At 39.5% G+C, this 21714-nt stretch overlaps 1 protein-coding gene across 12 annotated transcripts in view; it reads left to right on the forward strand.

Moving 5' to 3' along the window:
* The window catches only part of FRYL (FRY like transcription coactivator), a 1894812-nt gene that overhangs the window by 577341 nt on the left and 1295757 nt on the right, over positions 1 to 21714 (forward strand). For all 12 annotated transcript variants that reach the window (XM_069201557.1, XM_069201569.1, XM_069201550.1 and 9 more), the window contains 4 exons: positions 707 to 814; positions 6893 to 7130; positions 12772 to 12957; positions 13075 to 13161. In XM_069201557.1, the coding sequence (XP_069057658.1) occupies positions 707 to 814; positions 6893 to 7130; positions 12772 to 12957; positions 13075 to 13161 (619 nt within the window). The remainder of the gene's footprint in view (positions 1 to 706; positions 815 to 6892; positions 7131 to 12771; positions 12958 to 13074; positions 13162 to 21714) is intronic.

A 21714-nucleotide genomic window follows, 5' to 3' on the forward strand; every position in this document is an offset into this window, starting at 1 on the left:
CACTAAGCATTATTGTGTGGACCTTCATGGCTGGAGAGCACAAGTTGGACAGACTTCTACACTTATGCTGCTTGCAAACTAACACTTTGGGGTTTGAGTACTGATTTTCATTATGTGCACAACGATATGTTCAGCAACACATGCAGCAAACGGAAAACTTTACTTACCTAGAGCATTGAACTGTATATTCATGTGCTCTCTACATATTTCTCTGAATTCAGTCTCACAGCAGCATGTGTGGTACTTCTGTCAATGATTTTTCTTCCTCCACTCCAAACACATTGTGTTTCACATTGTATCACTAAAAACCATAGGGGAAAAATAAAGTTAGATTGTGTGTCCTGGTGCATAGTGAGTTTCAAGGGAGGTAAGGGGTTTCACCTTAAAAAATCGGAGATTAACACTAGTTGGCAGGAGTGTGCCAAACATCCCAATGAACAACATTATCATAAGATGCAAACAGAATGTTACTGATTAAGTTATATTTTAGGTTGCTCCATTGTAAAGCCCAAATTATTGAAAGACTGGACCTGAGATGCTAAGAAATATTAAATGTAGTTCGCTACTGCTACAAAAATGTTTACACAGTCTGTTTTAACATAGATGCCATGAAGAGAATATGCTTTGTTGGTTACATTATTTGCTTAATTCAGTACTTAGAATAACCTGCCGTAGCTAAACTCATATTTTTGTCATGTCATTGTAGTGGTGAGAGAAAACCAAAGATTGACCTGTTTAGAACGTGTATTGCTGCTATCCCAAGGCTGATTCCAGATGGCATGAGCCGAGCTGATCTCATTGAATTGTTATCGAGGTAAGGCTAGCATTAAATGTTGTAGATACAAATCAGATTTATAAAGTTACCCACAATACAGAATGTACATTATTTTGGATAATGCAAAGGTAAGGTCTCTTTGCTTGATAACCCATGTTTAAAGTTTGACTTCGGCTCATTCCTTTCTGAACTAGGATACTTTTTTGCCATAGACCCTAATAGGATTGAGTTTTCTAGTCATTTGTTGTGGGATCAAGTCTATTAAGTAATACTAGTGTGCGTGGTTGACTTTGTCAACCATACGATGGGCATCTTTTAAAGCTTCCAATGCTTCCCGCACGAAAAAGCTGGAATTTGACAGACCTCTTTTTACTTAAGGTTTCTTTATCATGGTAGTGTCTTGAACAGAAAATGAATGTCGGTGGTGGTAATTTAGTATGTGTTTGTCCTCTGAGCTATGTTTATATTCTCTCATATCTTGGGTAGAACTTTCTGCCACAGCCAAGAATGTCTATTGTTATGATCACTGCAAACTGGAATTTCTGCCTCGTTGTTTCCGAAGAGATGGCTTGCCCCTGCAGTAGGACTCCAGTATGTCTGCCAACTTTTGCCACGAGTTTTGAAAAAGTTCAGGAGGCACCTACTGGCCCCAGATTGGGCCAACGGCGTGGTAGTCTGGCTTGTTCAGCCTAAACATGTGCCCTCCGGTCGGTCTACCTCTTCTGCAGAACCTTATGCCACAGCAACAAGGCAGGGTCCTGTACCAAAATCACTACAAGCTGCACTAGTGTGCAGGGATCGAACAGCACCAACTGAGTGGGTATATTGTGTCTGCAGAACTAGTGTATGTTACCCTTGCATCTTGATGCCCATTTACCACATCCATTTATTTTGGTATTTGGGTGAAGTTCCTGTCCTGGTGTCACTATCAGTCTGACCTTCAGTACAGACTGTCTGATATTTGTTTTGTTACTCTTCCAGCAAAGCTTTGCTGTGGGTCATCTCTAGAACAAGGGGCATCTCTACGATGCCCTCTGGATGCATTGTACAATAAATCCCACACTGGTATCAGTGTGGGTTTAATGTGCTGAGAAGTTCGATACAAAATTCCCAGCCTTCATTGAAGCCATCATGGAGCTGTGGAGTTTGTAATGACCAACTCCCAACCCATATACCTAATATGGCCACTCTGCACAAAAATATCTAAGAATGGACTTAGACACTATAGTGTCAAATTGCTCATGCAGCTGTGTCCTCACCTGTGGTTTAAGCACCCTGCCCTAGGGCTGTAAGGCCTGCGAGAGGGTGACTTATCTATGCTATAGGCAATGATTGGTGGACATGGCACCCTGAGAGGCATGCCATGTCGACTTTTACTTTTTCTCCCCACCAGCACACACAATCTGCAATGGCAGTGTGCATGAGCTCGGTGGGACCCCTCCCTTAGGGTGTCACAATACATCCTGCAGCCCTTAGGGACCCTCCCTAGTCACAGCGCCCTTGGTATCACTAGTACCTTTTACAAGGGACTTAGCTGTGTGCCGGGGGTACCAATTGTGGGAACAACTGTATAGTTTAGGGAAAAACACTGATGTGGGGCCTGGTTAGCAGTATCCCAGCACTCAGACAAGTCAGCATCAATATCAGCAATATCAGGCAAAAAGTGTGTGTTGGAGGTTGGGGGGTGGGGGTGGGGGGGGGGGGGTAACCATGCCAAAAGGGGCACTTTCCTATGCTTTTGTTAAGTTCTTATTAAAACTCGGATATATTTAACAATGAAATAGTCCAAACCTTGCAAAAAAGCGTAATTTACTGACTGCAACTGTAGCCTGGTTGTGTTTGGTCAGCTTAGTGTATTCATGTACTTTTGCTGAGGCATCTATGTGGAAGAATAGTTTGGTTACGCACAATAGCAGCATATTGGAGTGGCTTTAAAGGTATATATGTAGAGGATTTACATTTGCAACCTTGTCTAGCATAGTAGTCTCCAGTGCCGTCACACTAAAAGCTTGACAATACCAAGAAAATAAAAAAAACTGCTACCTCTCTGGCCACAATAAAATAAATCTCCCAGTGTTAATCAGTACCTGTGCTTGAGGAGCCCCACTCCACTTAATTGCTCTGTAGTATTTTAAGCCATCTTCCAGTGTGTCAGGAAGATGTTTATATGATATTAATTTTGGTCTGCTTCTACATTGTCTTGTGATTGAGGTACAAGAGCAGTGGATATTCAGATCATGAATGGATCAAGTCATTGCCAAGATGCCTTTTTGCCATATCTGGCAAATGTTCTCCAGGAAATATTATTTGGTACTGACAGAAATTACCACCATTTTGGTGGTCAATGTAATTTATAGTTAATCTTCTGAATAATTATATTCCTATGTCAGTTGAAACCATTAAATGGGCAGTAGATGCACGTGTCTAACTCATCTTCTCCAGGGATAATCTGGTTTTATGCAAACACCTTGCTAGCCATAAATAGGTCTTTAAAAAAAAAAAAATGAGAATCTGAATCTGTTCCATCAGGCTAGTCCATGACCAGATGAACTATCAAACAATGGAAAAACAGTTGTCAGACACAATAATAAATTTAACATCATAAAACAAACCTGTGTTTTGTTTTTGCATTGCCCTAATGCTTGATACAGTTACTCTTCATAGCTTCCTCATTCCAGTGTGGGATGCTTGTTGTTTCCTATTCTCTTCCGCCCATGAGTGAAATATATAGTGTCTCCTATTTTTCAGTGCTCAGTATGATGTGGTTCAAGAATAAGTTTTTATTAATTATACTTAAGTATAACAACGTGTGTGTGTACATACACAAAGCAGTAATTTCTAGGTGTTTGCCGTAGTCAGCAGAACAGTTGAAGAAATGGGTGGGGTTGACAGCTTTTGGATGTGTAGTGATGCATTTCCCAGTATGGGAGCAACAACATGAAACATAAGGACAAAAACTATACCTGTGGAAGGATGTTGCAGTAGTTGTTGTTGTAGGGTGAAAGGTTCTGCCCACGTGAATGGACAGAATGTAGTGACTGATGGGCTGGATACTGTACAATAGGAAGGAATTATGAAGAGTGGTGTTTGCCCTTGTTTGTTCTTTTTTTTCCTCAAAATCTTTATTTACTTGTTATGCTCAAATAGTGCAGGCAATACAGCATGTTAAAATTTAACTTACTTTCCGGTTGAACATCTACTTACAAAATTACATGATAGCTCAAAAGAGCTCAACAAGCATTCTAAAAGAAAAAATGCTAGATGTGTTTAGCAGTTAGTGTAAGATACAGGCAAAATCTTAAGCATTGCTAAATTGTCAATTAATGACTATGCTATAATTTTGGACAGAACAATGTGGCATTGGAAAGATAGTAGCAGGTGTGTGAAGTGCTCTGTCACTACTTTGCAAGTGAGAACACAGTCTGGGTAAGGTGCGGTTTGCTAAGTGTTGATGTAAGTAAAGGAAAAAAAAAAGGGAGTATAATGGAGGTAATAAAGTGAGGTTGGGGTGGATATGAATAGATAAGATCACTGATGCGCAGGGCAGAAAGTAGGAGAGCAATCTTGTTTGCTAATGCAGCAATTGAGTGATTATCACAAATGGCTCAGGGGGAAAGAGAATCTCCTAACGCTTTGTAGGTGAATCAGCATAACATCCCATCCCATAGATGCAGGATGTTTTTGAAGGCCTCTTGCCTCCTCCCCGCCGATTAACGTGCTCCAGGCATCAACCCAGCGTACCAGGGTATACTGCCACAATGCTACGGACGGAGGCTGAACAGAATGTCACTTTAGGGAGAGGGCACGCATAGCTAACAACAAAGCAAGAACCTTGCTGCCACTTTGTGTTAGGTGCTCTTGTAGATGTCCAGGGCACAAATCACCCTTGTGTCAAGATTTCCATAGCAAGTGCTGAGTGTTCTTTGTGTGCCATGCCAGCTCTGTGCTATAGAGGGGAAGGACCAAAGCGCATGCTTGACGTCTGCACCGTGGGGTTGGCAGCATGAGCAACAGAGGCAGACTTCTGGGAAAATCTGATTACGTTTGCGTAGGGTGTAGATAGTGTATTTAATATTTATGAAACGGGCGTTCCTAGATATTGTGTGTAGATGTCTATCCCCCGCTTGATATGTATATTATTTTTGTTCCTGTTTCCTTTCCACCTGGAAATGACTCATTGATGACATAATAATATAGCTATTTCAGCTTTGAAATCTGGCATTGACCAGGTTTATTTCCTGATTCGGGCAAAATTATTTTGCCTGGTGATATTTTACTTTGTTTAGCTCCCACCATACTAAATTATTGACTGATTCCTCGGGAATCTTGTAGATGTGAAGAAATCCTTATTGGCTGAATCTTCATTGGAAGTTATTTCACTTAGTGTAGTGTTTCTCATGCATAATAGTCTGCCTAATATAACTTCTTGGCCACTTCTCATCTGCACTTTTGACAGTCCTTTTCAGGTTGCTATGAGATGCTGGGAGAGAAGCAAAACAAGGGCAGCAGGGTATTTCCATCTCTGGAACCTCTTGACACCATACATATCAAGCATTCCATGTTACTGAGTTCTGAAAATGTATGTTTTTTTAAAAATAAAAGTTCTTTTAGGACTGCTTATTAAATTAGAGAATGTTATGGATTTCTTAGTTTCTGTCACGTTAAAATGAATGAAACTAAATAGTCCTCTCTCATGGGTCATAGTACTTTTACGCTACTCTTTTGCATCACCAACTTCTGCTCTGCCACAAGAGGCTGACCGTGTTCAATTTCTTTTCATAGAGTAATAGAGGGACCTGGTGACACTAAAAAATTTACATGGCAGGTTGCCTGAATGTGTCCAGACTGCGTGAACCTTGACTTAGTGAGGTTATTAAGAGATGGTTTGTCATCACTCTCTACAGCAAAGTGTCTAACTTAGCACCAGGCAATCTCCTTCCGGACATTTGACTCCTTGATCTCCAAAGGCCTATAACTTTATCTTCTCTCTGTATTGAAAGCTTTACTGTTTTTCTTTATGGTATGTTCGGTTAAACTCATACATTTATTGCGCTTGTTTCTGATGTTCTGCCTCTTAAAATGAGTGTCTGGAAGATCAAAATACAATTTTAACTGTTAAGTTACTTATAAATAAGGCTCCCTGTCCTTCATTTTTACTAATTTTTACAGATAAATACAGAATGGAAACAATATGTTTCTATTTGTATTTATTTTTCAAAGCGGAAAAATACCGACAATTGTTCTTCTTGTGAGTGACTCCTCACACTGTATTTCACAAATCTCAGTCCAGCTGCTAAGCAGATAGATCCATGGGATGTTAAAAACAGGATTCCCAAAATACAGGCATATGTTAACATACATTTGTGTATAATGCTAATATTTACCTGTGGATGTAGTGTTTTACTTAATTTGCTAAATCGCAACTAGCATATCAGTGTATGAGTACATGTTTATCAGTTAAATAAATATGGAAATGTACCATTTTGCTACTCCATTTAGTCTTAAACTACAAAATAAATATTAGTAAATACCAATAAACTAGCCAAAAGATAAATATGAATAATTAGACTGAAATGTTAAAAAAAAAAAAAAAAAAATACCATAAAACCGGGAGCCCTACTTAAGAAGTATTTTAATCTTTTGAATTCCCTTTTTCTCCTATAGTGTATACTTCCCTCCATTCAGCCAGTTGTGGTTTTGTGTGTTTTGTGATGTTTACTGAATCTAAAATGTATGTCTTCAATTAGTCTATTTCTTTGTTCAACAGTCCACTACAATTCATTGGGTGTGTCCATTTAGTTGCAGAAAAATTCTAATTATATTGAAAAAATTGTACCTTGCTTGTTATGAAAAGAGCTTCAGACCTGTTAATGTCAGCACGTTTCTGAATGTCATATATGTAGGTTGGTTTCTTTTAGAAAATGTGTTTTAAAAGATATTTATGAATTTTGAGGCTTTGTAAAGCATTCTATGATCTAGCTCCTAGGTGGTAATACTTACTGGTTATAAGTTTAGACAAGAAACCCTTAATAAAGAGGTAAGTCTTTCATGATTTTGACTTTGTGGACTAAATTTCCAAACCAAGGCTTCGGTTTAACAGTTATTTTCTTTTCATAGACTCACAGTCCACATGGATGAGGAATTGCGTGCTTTGGCCTTCAATACGTTGCAGGCTTTGATGCTAGATTTCCCTGACTGGCGAGAAGATGTTCTGTCAGGATTTGTTTATTTTATTGTTCGCGAAGTTACCGATATTCATCCCACTCTTCTGGACAATGCGGTGAAAATGTTGGTACAATTACTAAACCAGTGGAAACAAGCTGTCCAAATGCATCATAAAAATCCAGATTTTCAGGTAAAGTATTACTTTAGCACCTTACAGTTTCATGCTCTTGATTGGGCTCTCCTTATAGGCCCAAATGCCAGTGGTTTGTATATTAGCATAATTTGCTAAAAACAATCTGGAAAACATGCCTCTTTATGGGTCTTTTGTGGGTTCCAAATCCCACTGCAGATCTGTAACAGAATTAGGGAGCCCCTTTGAAAGAGCTTTCTTAGGGCTGCCTTGCATGGGAGAGCACATCCTCACTGCACAGTAAAAATAACAGTTATGCTTATAATGGAGTAGGTAATTTACATCTGTAAGTGGCCCAGATGGCTCCCTCTTTAAAGATACTGCTAAACGTAGTAAGCCTATACAATAGGGTAAGCATGCTGATCTGCAGAGGCCTGCTGTCCGCTGCAGAGCAATTTAAAAACAAATAAAGCCTGCCCAAAACTATGGTGGCCAGGCTTCCCTCTCAAAAGGCATGTGAAAAAGGAGAGGAAAAGCACACATAATAATAATCTCAACCTACTAAGCCTCACAAGAGTTCAGTGAGATTCCTATATAATGTGAAGATTTGGGTGAATCGACATTTACCTACAAGTAAAATGTTGTATTCATGTGTAGGACCTGGTTCATTAGTGTGATTATTTCTAACAGCTGTGTAGCAGTTTTCAGCGTAGTAAACCATCGCCCTACTCCCAGCATCATGAAGGCAGTTTTAAGCTACATTCCTTTTCCTGTAGTACAGATCGGACACAAATGCTTTTGTTCCTGACTGGAAATGGATTGTGCCTCCAGTTGTCTGCATACTGGAGACCATGATTTCGAATTTTCAGTGGTGGTGGAATCTATACATATAAGAGTGTTATAGGGTGATGAGTGCACATTTTGTATGTTTTGTTTAGGCCCTAAGTGTCCCATAGGTTGTTGTACAATCAGTATGATAATGGCTTCCAGACTTGGGTGAAGGCATCATTTTTTGACTTTGAGAAGGAATGTGTCTGGTTGTTATGGCATGATTTATTTACTATGGATGAGCCTACCTGCCTGAAAGGATTTTATCATATGGGATAGGACTTAAAAAGCAGCACAATTCTTCATAGAAAAAAAAGTTAATTTTGTACTCCTGTGAAAACTGACAGTTTGGGAGCAAATGTCAGTTGGGTCAAAAATGTTTGTTTTGACCTGAAAGGTCTTTTCCAACCCAGACAGTGTACTGCCCCATAAAGTAATATTTGAGTGCAGCAAAGCCAATATATGTGATTGTCAACCTTTTTGTCTCTTTTCTTTGACATTGTTCTACTCCTCAAAGGCCTTCTGACTTGCCATTCATAATGACTTCAGAGTAGTCAAGGAAAGGTCTCTGCTTCAAGACAGAAAATCCAAGCAGCACGATGGAGGCCCACTAAAAAGTTGAAATAATATAAATGTAGAGCCACAGTGAGGTTTTTGTTTGACCAAATACTAATGGCTGGTAAAACTACAAACACTAGGTGGACTTAAAACCCTAGTTGCTCTTTAAATACAATGTCTCCCACAGATAGTGTGCTAGACTCTTCAGATTTGTTTTTAAGGAGGGCTGTTAAGACTTGGTTTGGCATCTGCTCCTTTAGTGCAGGAACAAAGCATAGGGTTCTTTGAAGAGGCTTTCTGCTGGCATTGTAACTGGTCACCGACAGGACAGTTTAGATTTAAATTCCATAGTAAGTGAGGGGAGGGGTGATGGTGTATTTAAGGGAGGTTTTTGCTTGGCCATTTGAAAGAAAGTATGGTAGCTCGATGCAGTTTGTTTTACAGTAGTATTGAATTTGAGAGAAGATAATTGTTCTGCTATGCTAAACCTCTACAACGGTGGTTCTTAACCTAAAGTCTGGAGACCTTGAGGGTCCGTGATGGCTACTCAGCGGGGCTGCGGACTGTTTATAAAATAAAAAAAATAAAAAAACTAATTTTCTGTATAAATAAGGAAGCACAAAAAATACAAATTAATTTGGCATTCTCGATTTGTGGGAGCAGCACAGGTGCACCAATCAGAATTTAGTATGGACAATTTAATTTAAAAAAGCTCCAACCTTACCATAAAAATGACTGTGAATTAAATAAAATATACATCATCATATGTCTATTTGTGTGATGGATCTTGAATTATTTTTATGTATTGTTTTGCAGTTCAAATCACTGATATTGCTTAGGCCAGGGACCCCAGATTCCAATAATGATTCACTCTGGACTCCCAGATTCCAGTAACAATTAATTGGGGGTCAACCATTGAATAACCACTACTGTCCAACATATTGCTTTGATACAGATTTACTAATGAAGTTTAATTTCATTCTCAACAACCTTTGTATAAGCACAGAAAGCTACACGTTGTTGTTCTGAGACCTTTAAACACTGAATGGCCTGTTTTCCCTTTTGATCTCTTGTTAGCATAATAGGAATAACTGAGGTAAGGGCGTAAATTGAACTATTAATGATTAAGTCAAAAAGCTGTGTAAAGCCTAATGCCAGAAAGCATGCTTAATTACCTAGCAATGACCCAAGGAGTTACTTTCCATTCTACTCTAGAGAGAAATAAAAAAAAAGCTTGGCTGTAAGTTTCACATCACAATTCTACTTACGTTTCAATTGCTATTGGATAAGAGAAAGGGGTTCCTATTCCTAGGTACTGGTTGGGTTATGCTTGATTACAATATTCTGCTTATGGGACTATCTGAAATTGGTAGGTCACAATTATTCCATCAGAGCACTGACACGTGCACTGAAGTAGCTTTAACCTACCACAAGCATGAACAAATTAGTAAGTTTGTCTGTGTTTGCAACCACTGAGACTAAATGTGTCTCTAGTCCTATGCTCAACATTCTGAACTGAAATTTGCTGGCACAAGCATTCTAGGTAACACATCACTGAAAACGTTTCCACATCTGAGGAAATTTGAAATTGTGTATAAAGTGATTAATTTTTCTGTGTGAAAAATATCAAATTCCGTCTGCTTAACATGCGATCTTTTTTTTTTTTTTTTTTAAAGCGTTTTGCTGCAAACCGAAACCACCCTTGGTTTTTGCATTCAGAATTTAGATGTTTAACACCCTTGGAAACACTTAAGGTTTTAGTACCATTCAGTTAGTGACATCTGGACAAATTATGCATTTTTATCCCTTTTATTTTCATAATTCTTATTTGTGGAATTGATCAGTCAATTTTGAGTCCTTCCCTTTGATTCTGCGGCAAGGGTTTTTACCAAGTGTCTGGTTGGCAGTAGCGGAAAACTGCCAACTTCAGTCAGATTTCACTGTTTTCCTTCTATAATAGGTGGTTGATTAGAGAAATTAAGTTTATCAGATTTCACAAGTTTTTCAAACACTATGGATATTTTACGCAGTTGCAAATGCTACTTTGGAGCTACTTGGAATAGCATTGTTGAAGACAAATTTTAGTGATGTCGTTTTCCAAGAATAGGGGTTTGGTCTTGAAGTGCATCATACTGCAGACTTGGACACTGCTTAGAGGCTTTGCGATTTCAGAAAGGTCTCAGATTTTTGCATTTATTTGTGTCAACTTGCCCATCTCAAAATGCAGCTATGTAAAGACTGGCTACGATTTTCTTTAAAACCTCTAGAACATGTGGCAGTTAACACACACAGATCAATGTTTCAGTGTGGCAGAACAAAAAACATATTTTTTTAAATTTATGGTTAATTATGCAGCACTTAGAAGAAAAACGTGCTTAACAACAAACATATTTTTTTTAATTTATAATTATGCAGCACTTAGAAGAAAAACGTGCTTTACAAGTATTAAACACTTACGTGCTTCAAAGAGGTGCTCATATGTGCTCACACATTAAAAAATAAGCGAATAAAATTAGTGTGTACGAAACAGTTCTGCAATATATCCTCAAAAGTTGTCATTAGCACTGTGGACACACCAAGTATTGGTCAGTGGATGAGTAAATACAATTTTTATTAGCTGTGTGTACCTACGGTATTTTGATCTTGGTTGCTTAATGGGTCATCATTAGGACTGTAGATGTTTCATTGGGGAAGCAGCGATCCATGAATTGCTTGTCTGTCGGAAATAATATCCAGTGGATTTAAAGACTGGGACCGCACTTAGTAATAAATAAATATCTGCTGTGATTGGGAAATTGGCATCTGAAAGTAAGCAATAGTCCAAAGGGTAGCCTGAAGTAAGGTGGATGGAATCTTCACCAAAACTAGCAGCCCATATCTAGTCCTGCCATGAAACAGCTGTGAACACACACACGACTGCTAAGAGTTCTGATCCAGTCCGCGTTCACGTGTAAAATAGGTACTATCTACTTTACATTGCTTATTTCCAAGTGCCAAATACCCACTTCCCAAGTCAGTGCAAAGATCTACTTAAAGGTACTGTATTTTGTTCGTCTATTTATCACTGTGTGAGCACATTTTGGTACTTCACAGCCAATCGACTGGAAATTACTAGGTTCACAAAATCCATACATTTGTCAATTACACAATCAACTGTGACAGACATCTGTGGTACATAAAGCCCGAAGATGAGAAAGCAGACACTTAAATAGACAAAAGGTGCCCTGCGTAGATCCAAGATGAATGGCTACACAACATAATTACAAGATATCAGCATAAGGTATAATAACTTGCAGTCAATCAAAATGGAGTTCAGTGACCTAATCAGTTAGTTAATCCTTAATCTGGCATAGATCTCACATCAATGAACTAAATTTGTCTGTAATATTTACCTTGTGAAGTTGAAGCTTTACCAGATGAACTTTTAAATGGACCACGGGGAAGTCTTGCGTGTTGATGCTGATAAGAGTTCATAGTTGAGCAGTCTGTGTACATTACTCTTTCATGTGGTTGTGCACGCCTCATAAATGTGATTTTGAAGTATTCATTTACTCTAAACTATTCATCTGCTGTTTTTATCCTGAAGCAGAATTTATGAGATAAAATAGCTCCACACATTCTAGTGTGAAAAGTGCATCAGAGTATTTTATGGTAATCTACTTTAGCTTCAGTGTAACTGATTGTTGCATATGCTAATACTATTTAAGGGTAAAGTTTTTATAGTAACCATCTCTAGGCTGGGGGCGGGGGTGAGAATCTACCTCAGATCTGTGAACCTTCCACATTTTGCCTTCCTTGAATAAAAACAGATTTGATATACAGAAGTTATCAGTGTAATGTGTTGTCATATCAGATCCCCACCTTCACTTCTGAATATCTTGTGGCTGTGTGGTAATTTTTACTAATAAATTCTCGAGTGACTAAACTGATAAAGGGCACTCTGCGGCTGTTCCATAGCAGTAGGTCTAATGCTCCTTAACACTCAAGGTGTTATGCAATTCTATGCAGTGTCTTATTCACACGTTGTAGATATGGAATAGTTGTTTGGAAAAATATTGTGCAACTATGTCCACATTTTACCAGTGTTTAGAATATTTGGAAATTTATGGTTCAGCCTTCAAACTTTAGGAGTGGAGCTAGGGAAGCTTATTATAGTTTATTCAACGTTTCCTTCTTGCAGAGACATTTTTAATTTTCTGCTTGTTGCATAATTCATGAAAAGGGGCCACATGCATAGTTATGATTGGCAATCCTATGAAAGCACAAATATTCCTCTGTCATTAACAAAACCAGTCTTGTTTTAACTTTATTTCAGCGTGGTGTTTCTAATGGAGCCATCCACACACTTCCTTTAGAGAGGAGTCCGTATTCAAGTGTATTCCACATTGTAGAAGGATTTGCACTGGTGATTCTGTGCAGCAGTCGGCCCAGTACCAGGCGTTTGGCTGTCAATGTTCTCAAAGAAGTACGGGCTTTGTTTACCATCTTAGACCTTTCAAAGGTAGGTCTCAAAATGCTCTGTATTTTTTTTTTTTTTTTTTAAATATTATGCTAGTTTTTGGTGCAGACATTTCTGGTGCTGTTGTGACATTTTAAAGATTTCTGTTGTGCGTTTTAGGGTGATGAAGAATTGGCCTTAGATGTAATGGACAGATTAAGCCCGTATATTCTTGAAGGCTTCATACATCTCACTGGAGCAGATCAGGTAAGAGTGTTTTATGCTCTTAATAGACTCCTTTTATCTAAATTAGCTAAATGTTTGGTCAATAATATTTTTAACTTGGTCTCCTTACATTTCAAAATTAAAGTTTCTTGCAGGTCACTTAACAGTCTGCTGCCCCATTATTACTCATGACCAGTCACTCCAGACCATGTTTTTAGACCTTTGGATTTTGTGATGGGAGTTAGATAAATATTTGGCTGATGTTTACAGCTTGCCTCATTTCCCAGTACTTTCAGCTCACTTTGCTAAGCCTTTCATTGGCTAGTCAGGCAAGAATGCAATTGACAGATTCTGTTGAACCTACTGTTAGGCCTATATTTTGTTTGTGCCTTAGAAGAGAAGCAAATCATCCTCTGAAGTTTAGAAAGGTTCTTTTAGCTCTGGACCATGCATCTCTAGATAATGTTTGAGGACAGATTTTTTTTCCAAGAGTGAATATGGTACAAGAATTCAAATTAGAAAATTAGTATAACATTAATAAATTATGCATAACATACAAAGCAGAAAAGTGATAATCAGATCCTTGATTATATAAAACATTAATATATAACTATTGAACATGATGCTGTAGCTTATAATTATATGTACAAAAGGGAATTTGTATCCGAAGGGAAAGTGGGAGATTACATATATCTAATGATTGCAGCCCAAATTTGCTTTATCTTTTTCCATTGTCATTGATAGTAGACATCTCCAATCCACATAGAACTAAAAACCGTGACCACCAAAGAGAAACATTTGGAGGACCAGAGCTCAGCCATGAGTGACCAATCCAAAATATTTTAATGGTATTGTTCCAGAAAAGCCCAGAATTAAGCCTTGAGTGGAATTTTCTACACACCAATTATTTTATTGTCCACCCAGATTTTAAAAACTCATCAAGTACACACAAGTAAAATCTATCGGTGCATGTCAGCATGCTTCAAAAGCAATAAAACCTGCCCTTTTAAAATTCAGAAAATCACAATTCAAGAATAAAATTCCTTTAGAAGGCAAATATATCACTTGCTCTACAGAAATACATAACAGGCAGCGGGAGAGAGCAGTCGATGTGCATAACCTAGTCAATCATGCAATGTAAAAAAATGTATATACAGCAATGACCACACGTTTACTGTTATTGCTTTTGCAAGTTGTTAATGCAGTAATCCGATTAGTAAACCCTAGTACACACTAGGGTACAATCCACCTAAGTCTGTTTGGACTATGCAAGACAGATCAACAAGTGTTCTGTTTCCTTCTTGTAGCAACATGCTGGGCAAGAACTAGAAGCAGCCACAGATGTCTGCTGAGATTAAGTTAAAACAGCAGTTGGTAAAATACTGTATCTAAAGTTCAAGTAATACGCTCTTGCATTAGGGGGATTAATATAATCAACAAATCCCTCTGCCATAATTATGCATTTCTAAAGGTGAAAGGATTTGGTCAGACTACCCATGCTGTCAGATCACTTAATTCCATGTGCCTGTCCCAAAATCTGTGCTTCACATCAACTGCCATAGGCAAAAGGATAGATACCAAATAGTACCAACAGGTGCTGAGGCTCAGGTCGATCAGAGACTGCTTAACATAGGCCAACCAGTGAATACTCTGGGATTTTTTGTAACCAACTATACCTTCCAGGGCATCTCTGTATGGTTTTATTTCCTGAATACTCCAGACTCAGATCCAGTTTAGAATGGGACGTATCTTAACAAGATCACACATGGCCTTAGAGCAAGATCGTATCTCGGGGGCAGCAAGGGAGTACCTTGGTGAAGATTCAGAAAAGCCCTTAAAGTTGTTTATACATAACCTCACAGAAGATACATTGCAGAGGCCCCAAAGATTTGCCCCATACAGTGTAGTGCTCCTAATGTATGGGTTGTAGACTTCGGTCTTTGGTGAAATAGGGTGCAATGGTCCCCTTTTTGCAAACATATTTTAAAGCAGAAGCTGTGTGTTTGATCAACCATCAGCTTTTAGTAGTTTGTAATACCCGAGTCTGTAATTTGTAATACCAGAGTCAGACAGTCGAACGCCTAGGTAGTCAAATTATTTCACCTCTCCAGAGTATTTGGACCCAGCCGTATGTTCCCTTTAAACGTTTTTTGCTTATCAGCCATAAGTTGATTTTAAGGGCATTCATTCACAAGCTGTGGTACTCACAAAATACGGAAAATCTATTAACAGGGTTTTGTAAGACCACAGCGGTCTTGGAAATTAAAAGGGTATCACCTGCAAATTGAGCAGGAACCTTCTGTCCAGCTAGGATGGGGGGAATCATTTGCAGAGTCTGCCAGAAACCCAGTGCAGCTGCCGATAAAAAGGTGAAAAGGGTTGGGTCCAGGGCACAGCCCTGATGTACGCCACTCTTGACCTCAGTCTTCTCCATTAATTCCCCACTTGTTCCCCACCTGATCTGGATATGCATTGTACTGTTAAGTAGACTTCTCGGCATGTTCATGTTGAGCAAGGCTTTCCAGAATTTAGCTCTCTGGACCGTATTAAAGGAAGCATGTAGGAAACAACAAAAAAGTTCACCCCCAACCAATGTTAATGGCCTTCCACTTGGACAACAAAATACAAAAAATCTGGTCCAAAGTTTGTTTACTTTCTGAAACCCTCTTGCAAATTGGTTAAAATGTCATTTTCTACAATCCGCTCAGATAACTTTGCAAGAACCTGTTTACCAAAAATCATTTGGAGGTTATCCAGTTGACTAGTAGGGTGATAGGTGCCGGGAATGTTACAGCACCCTTTTTTTTTTTTTTTTTTTTTTTATAACCGGGACACGCTCAGTGCCCTTCCAGTTGAGGGGTATCAGCACTCCATCATTTATCACATAAGATACTACATTTTTTAATAGCAGCCCAAATAGGGTAAGAGTGGAACAATCCAGCAGTGACCTTGTGTATCCCTGGACCTTTTCCAGAGTTTAGGGACATAAAAACCTTTTGTGTCAGCAAGAGAAAACATTGGCAGAGGTGCATAAGCCAGAGTCCATGTCTGAATTATCAGATAAGGAGACAAGTGCCTGGTACCTTTTAAACTTGTTGTTTGATACCGAACGGTGTTTTTTTTCAGTTTTGTATAGCGGACCGTGGCCCAAGGGCATTAAGAGCCCTTTGCATAAGCACCAGGTTACATTAGTGAAGGTAAGGTTAATTTCTTCTTTTTTTTTTTTTTATTAAAGGTATGAGTAGATAATGATTTGCCTAGAATCATGGGATGTTGAGCCAAAGCTGTAACTCGAACCAGGTTCCCCAGTTCTAAATTTGGAAACTGACCATTAAGCCACATCTCCTCGGTTATCTGAACTCTCCACCCCTTTCTCCAGTGCAGACCCATGAATAGGCTCTAATCTAGGAATGGCAGAGTCCATATTGGTGCTGGTGTGGATGTGGGTACTAGCACTAGGTGGATACACTTGCCTTGTACTAAGGTAGGCTCCAGAATTTGCTAATTCAAAGCCAGTGCTGGAGTAAGTTTCCTTGAACATGTTTCTCTCCCCTTTGGTAGTTAAGTGTTTGAGCAATTTTATCAATACTATCAAAAACACAGCAAGTCAGATTGCAACATCTTTGTCAGAGTGCTTGTAGTTCTGTTCTGTGTCCTGGTGTTAGAATCGGCATTCTGTGAACTGTTTCTGGATTCTTCTTTTACACCTGGCTGCTCTGCAGATGTGACAGCCAGTCTCCATTGAGCTGAGGCCATAGAGGACATGCGGTGCCCTGTCCCTGATGATGCTGAAGATCTAAGGCAGCTTAAGCTTCCAATATTTACGGTCTGGAACACCATCAACAGTTGTGTGAGGGGGTGTGTATTTCTCCACGAGACTGTGCATCAAGTCCTCAGGTTGGGCTCCTCTCCTAACTCAGAGGGATTCCCCAGTTTTCCACCATTTTGCCTCCTGTTGGAAAGGTAGTTCGTATTTTGTGGTAGCTTCCAGAACTGGTACCCATATTAAAAACGGCAACATTAATCTGCCAGAAGTTGTTTGCTGTGGAAATTGTTTATAAAATATTGGTATAAGATAGTGTTCAGCTTCGCCATTTGAACACACGACTCCCCCCATTTCTCTCTCCCCAAACTCCTTCTGTTTACCGATTCTAGAGGCCACTTCTCTGTCAGAACTCTCAAAAGAGATCAACTTTTTCTTAAACTTTGACCAATGAAAGCTTTTATAGGTTTACATCTCTTCTCCACTGCAACATTAGCAAGTATTCTTGCCTCCTCATTAAGCAGCAAGTGAAGGCTTTTAGTGTTTCTTTTATAGTTTTCTCTTTCCCACTGGGAAATTGCTTGGTGCTCCTTCTGGGAGTAGTGTAATAACTCTTGTTTCACTCCGTGTTTTACTGCTTTTTTTTATTTTATTTTTTTAATACCAGTGTCCTTTTCAATTACTGTAGGGGGGACTTCGTTTTCTGCTTTTTTTCCTTCTCATGGTCTGCTTCCATTGAGGATGTTGGTACCTCTTCGTTTCCACCTACCCCTCTTCTGGCTATTTTGTGCTACAAGTGGGTAGCATAATCTGTCGCCCTTATGGGCCACTACATTTTCACCTTTGAATTGTTTTCTTTTATTCTGTTGGCTGTTCTTGTACCAGATTCATCTTCTCACACTGACCCCTGTGGCTTAATATAGCGGGTCCGTGACACATTCCTAGGGGATCCGCAGGCCTGGGCCGGCAAGAAGGCACTTCTCCAGTTTCAGCCTTTTGAAACATGTTCATGTTTTTATACTTATTACTTCCTTTGTGCAGCAGTTTTAAAAGCACAGCAAAGTTCCTTGTACATCCAGTAGCTTTCAGGCAAAAATAAAAGCGTCAAGATAACTGGTGATGAATGTACCTGATGTGAGTTTAAGTGGCAGTTTTGACCCATCTAAGAAAGCACAGATGGTTAATATTCCTTTTGCAAAGAACATGAATCATGTGAAGAAAAGTATTTTATGTGCATAGCACAGTGGGTTACTGCTTTTCTCACAGATTCTTTTGTTACAACCATAATTTAGCACAGTGAGCTACGAACCTCCGCCAAAGAGCTGCATGCAAACTGCCAGGCACAAATTAGAAAGTTGTTTTTTCCCCAGTCTTTCAGTTTCCTTATACTGCTAAAACAAAAAAGGTTTGCTTGCGAAAAACATATTCTTATTATTAAAGTCAACGTTAACTACTATGTTATGAATCCTGAGTTTGTGCTTCTCCAGACCAAGCACTCTTAGAAAATGCTACCACTGTTGAATGACATGTGAATCCTACTCCTTGTAGTCACCTGTAAAGTGCTGACACCCTACACTGGTAAGAAAGATGATATAAAGCAAATTAATTAAATGTGACAGGCTATTGAGAGATGAGAGGTCCTTATGGTTTTACTTCCTTTCCCCACCACATATTTATGTGAAAAAGCTTCCTCGGATCTTATGTACCTAAAAAATAAAAACTGAAATCGCTTGAGTAATGTAGAATCTGACCTGAGAATTCAGATTTCCTAAATAAATCAAACATTTAAAAGTTAGTCAAGGAGGTGCAGCCTCAACCTTCCCATTAAAAGTTTTCTATTTTTGCATATTTTTTCAATATAAAATAATTATATCTTTTAGTAATTCAAGGTATTTGTTTGGTCTCTACTTTGTGCAAATTACAGTTTTAATGTTTCAAATTTGCTTGGGGGTCCACGGCTTCCAGCAACATTTCAGTGGGGGTTCTCAGCTGTCAAAAGGTTGGGAACCACTGGCTTAATGACATAAGTCACAGACCCGCACACTGAGAAGGGAGGGTTCTCTTCCGGGTGTGTCTGAAGACATTTCCCTCGTTTAATTCTTTTATATTTACCATATGTATATGTACTTCCTCCTTTCAGGTGCAGAGCTATTCCTCAGTGGAAATACCTAGGGCCTCATGACTACACAATGGCCAGGACAAAGGTTGTCTCCTGCCAATGGAATGACACTTGGCTATTCTTTCCACACTGTTAATATGCCTATTTCTTGTTTCCCCTGCCCTGTTGTTGTAGGTCTGATGCATCATCCAATTTTGTATGAGTTACTGTTATTACGTTCTGTCCCTCTAGGGGGTTTCTTTCCCTTCCTAGGATTCTTCCCCTTTCTGTGTGCCTCGGTCATCTTTTTGACTGCTATATTCAGTCATTTGTTATGTAGGTTTTCAGTCCTAGTAGTTGCTTCATCCTTTCTATGTCAGCTGCAAGACGGTACTCCTATTTCTTCTTTCCGTCTGATATTTCCTTTATCCTCCCTCCTTATGTTTAGGACTGTTGTCCATGGATATGACCATTCCTATTTGACCTTGCAGACTTGTGCACGGCCAGTTTTCTGACCTCTTCTTGAGGTTCTAGGTCTGATATACCTTATATTTCTTTCTTGGGTGCACATATGGATCGCTATCTTATACTCTGGCTGTCCCTCTGGGATTCTGACATTTTTACTTCAGTCCTTTTTTCAGCAGTTTTTTTTTTAAATCGGCTGAATTGTCACTGCTATTGCCTTATCGTTCTGTGGTTGGCTTCTACTCACATGGCATTTGTATGCCTCTTGTTGGTCTTTTTCATGCCCGCAAGGTTTCTTTTGGTTCTTATCAGCGGGTGGTTTTACCAACCTCTTAACTTTTGGTCCGCTAGCAGTGATTTTCCTGGTTTGCATGCTTTTCTTTCTTGAGGGGTGTACTTTCTCTGTCCTCTTTTCTGTTCCTTCTGTGCTGTTGCACAACTCTTTTCTTTCTATGTTCTCTATCTATTATACACATATAGGCATGTATTGCAATGTCTCATTTCTACTTCATAGGTTTATGTCTCTATTTTTTATCCGCTTTGTGTTCACATGACCCTCTGCATATCTATAAATATCGTATGTATGACCACATCTATGTCTCTACACTTATCTGTATCTAGACCTCATATTTTAACCATTGTATGCCAAGCATATGGCACACCTTTTGTGCCTTAGGTCTACTATCTCTAGGTGTCTCCCAGTTCTATTTCACCTCTCCTCAGGTTTTCCCTTTGGGTGTTCCTGCCGATGTGCATTCGGTATTTTGGGGTACTCTCCATTTCTGCATTAACCTTCCTGCATCTTGTGGGTTTTGCCTATGCATCCTGGTGGAAGTAGCCTATTTGCAACGCCTCCCTTTTTATTTCCTCTAGGATTACCCATTGACTGGTGTACCATTCCTACTGTCTCTGTGACCGTTAGGGACCTTTTTTCACCTTACTCTTCCAGCTTCTATTTTAGAGTGCTTTGTGTTATTCCCTATTGTTGTTCTCTACCAACAGATTGATTTTCATTGCCTTATGCTGTGACACCCCCACCCCCCCCATGGCATTTCATACTTTCTAACACAATTCTGAGTCGTCCACTCTCTTCGGGTGAAATTATTTCTTCTCATCTTGACTCGCTCTTGTCTGGTCAGTTATTTATTGCGAGACTTGGGTAGGAGATGTTCGCACACCCTCATCCTAGGTTGATACTGCTTTGGTATCTAATTCTGAGTTAAGGAATCTGCGGCTAGTTCTCCATCAGATGACCAAGATACTTACCTTCTGTAACACCTTATCTGATAGAGACATAGACAAGCCTCAGATTTCTTACCGACCCACCGATCCTCCCGCTCTACGAACTGTTTTATCTTACTTCAGCCTCGCTTTCTTGACTTTCATTTGCCATACTTTTCAATTTGGTAGTTGTAAATTTGAATTTACATCTACCTCTCGTCATACACTGTTCCACTTCCAGTTTTTACAGTGGCTCTGCATTGTTGTGCAGATTCTACTCACAGAAGAAACTGACGTCAGCATGTTGGGTAAGGGACTATATGAACTCTGTCAGCGTCATATCCAGAGGATGACGTAGATATGGAGTCTCACAATGCCCTCTGCCGACGCGCAGAGGTACTGTTGAAAATGTTTTCCAGATCCAGTCTGGCACCTGGAAAAAATTCTAAGTTAAGGAATCTGCGGCTAGTCTGTCTTTACCAGATAAGCGGTTACTGAAGGTACCTGTATTTGAGGGAACTCCTACATGAGCAGAGGTGCCCCTATGAACTCCAGCTTTATTACACTGTACTTCGTAAGTGCGGGGAAGCCATTTTATCTTTGTACTGTACACAGTGTGTCCAGCTACATAATGGTAACTCCGAACCTGGGCATGTTTGGTATCAAACATGTCTGAATCATACCCCAATACTGTTGTTGCCAGTATTGGTTGTATGATTCCTTGCACTCTGGGGTCTCTTTTGATGACCCCCATCATTGCTCCTACCATTCTTCTGGGGTTTTCCGGGCAGCCTGCCCTGCTGCCACCCCTCAGACAGGTTTCTGCCCTTCTGCTGCTTGACCTGCTCAGGCAGAGGGAGGCAAAACAAAGGATTTCCTGTGGGAGAAGGAGGTAACACCCTCTCCCCTGGAAAAATTGTTACATGGCTTGGGAGGGGTAGCCTCCCCAAGTCGCCGATATGTTTTGAAGTGCACATTTGGTGCCCTCCTTGCATAAACCGGTTTGCACTATTCCAGGAACCCCCCGTCTTTGCTCTGGCATGAAACT

This window comes from Pleurodeles waltl, chromosome 1_2 (genome assembly GCF_031143425.1).
Source record: "Pleurodeles waltl isolate 20211129_DDA chromosome 1_2, aPleWal1.hap1.20221129, whole genome shotgun sequence".
Lineage (NCBI taxonomy): Eukaryota > Metazoa > Chordata > Amphibia > Caudata > Salamandridae > Pleurodeles > Pleurodeles waltl.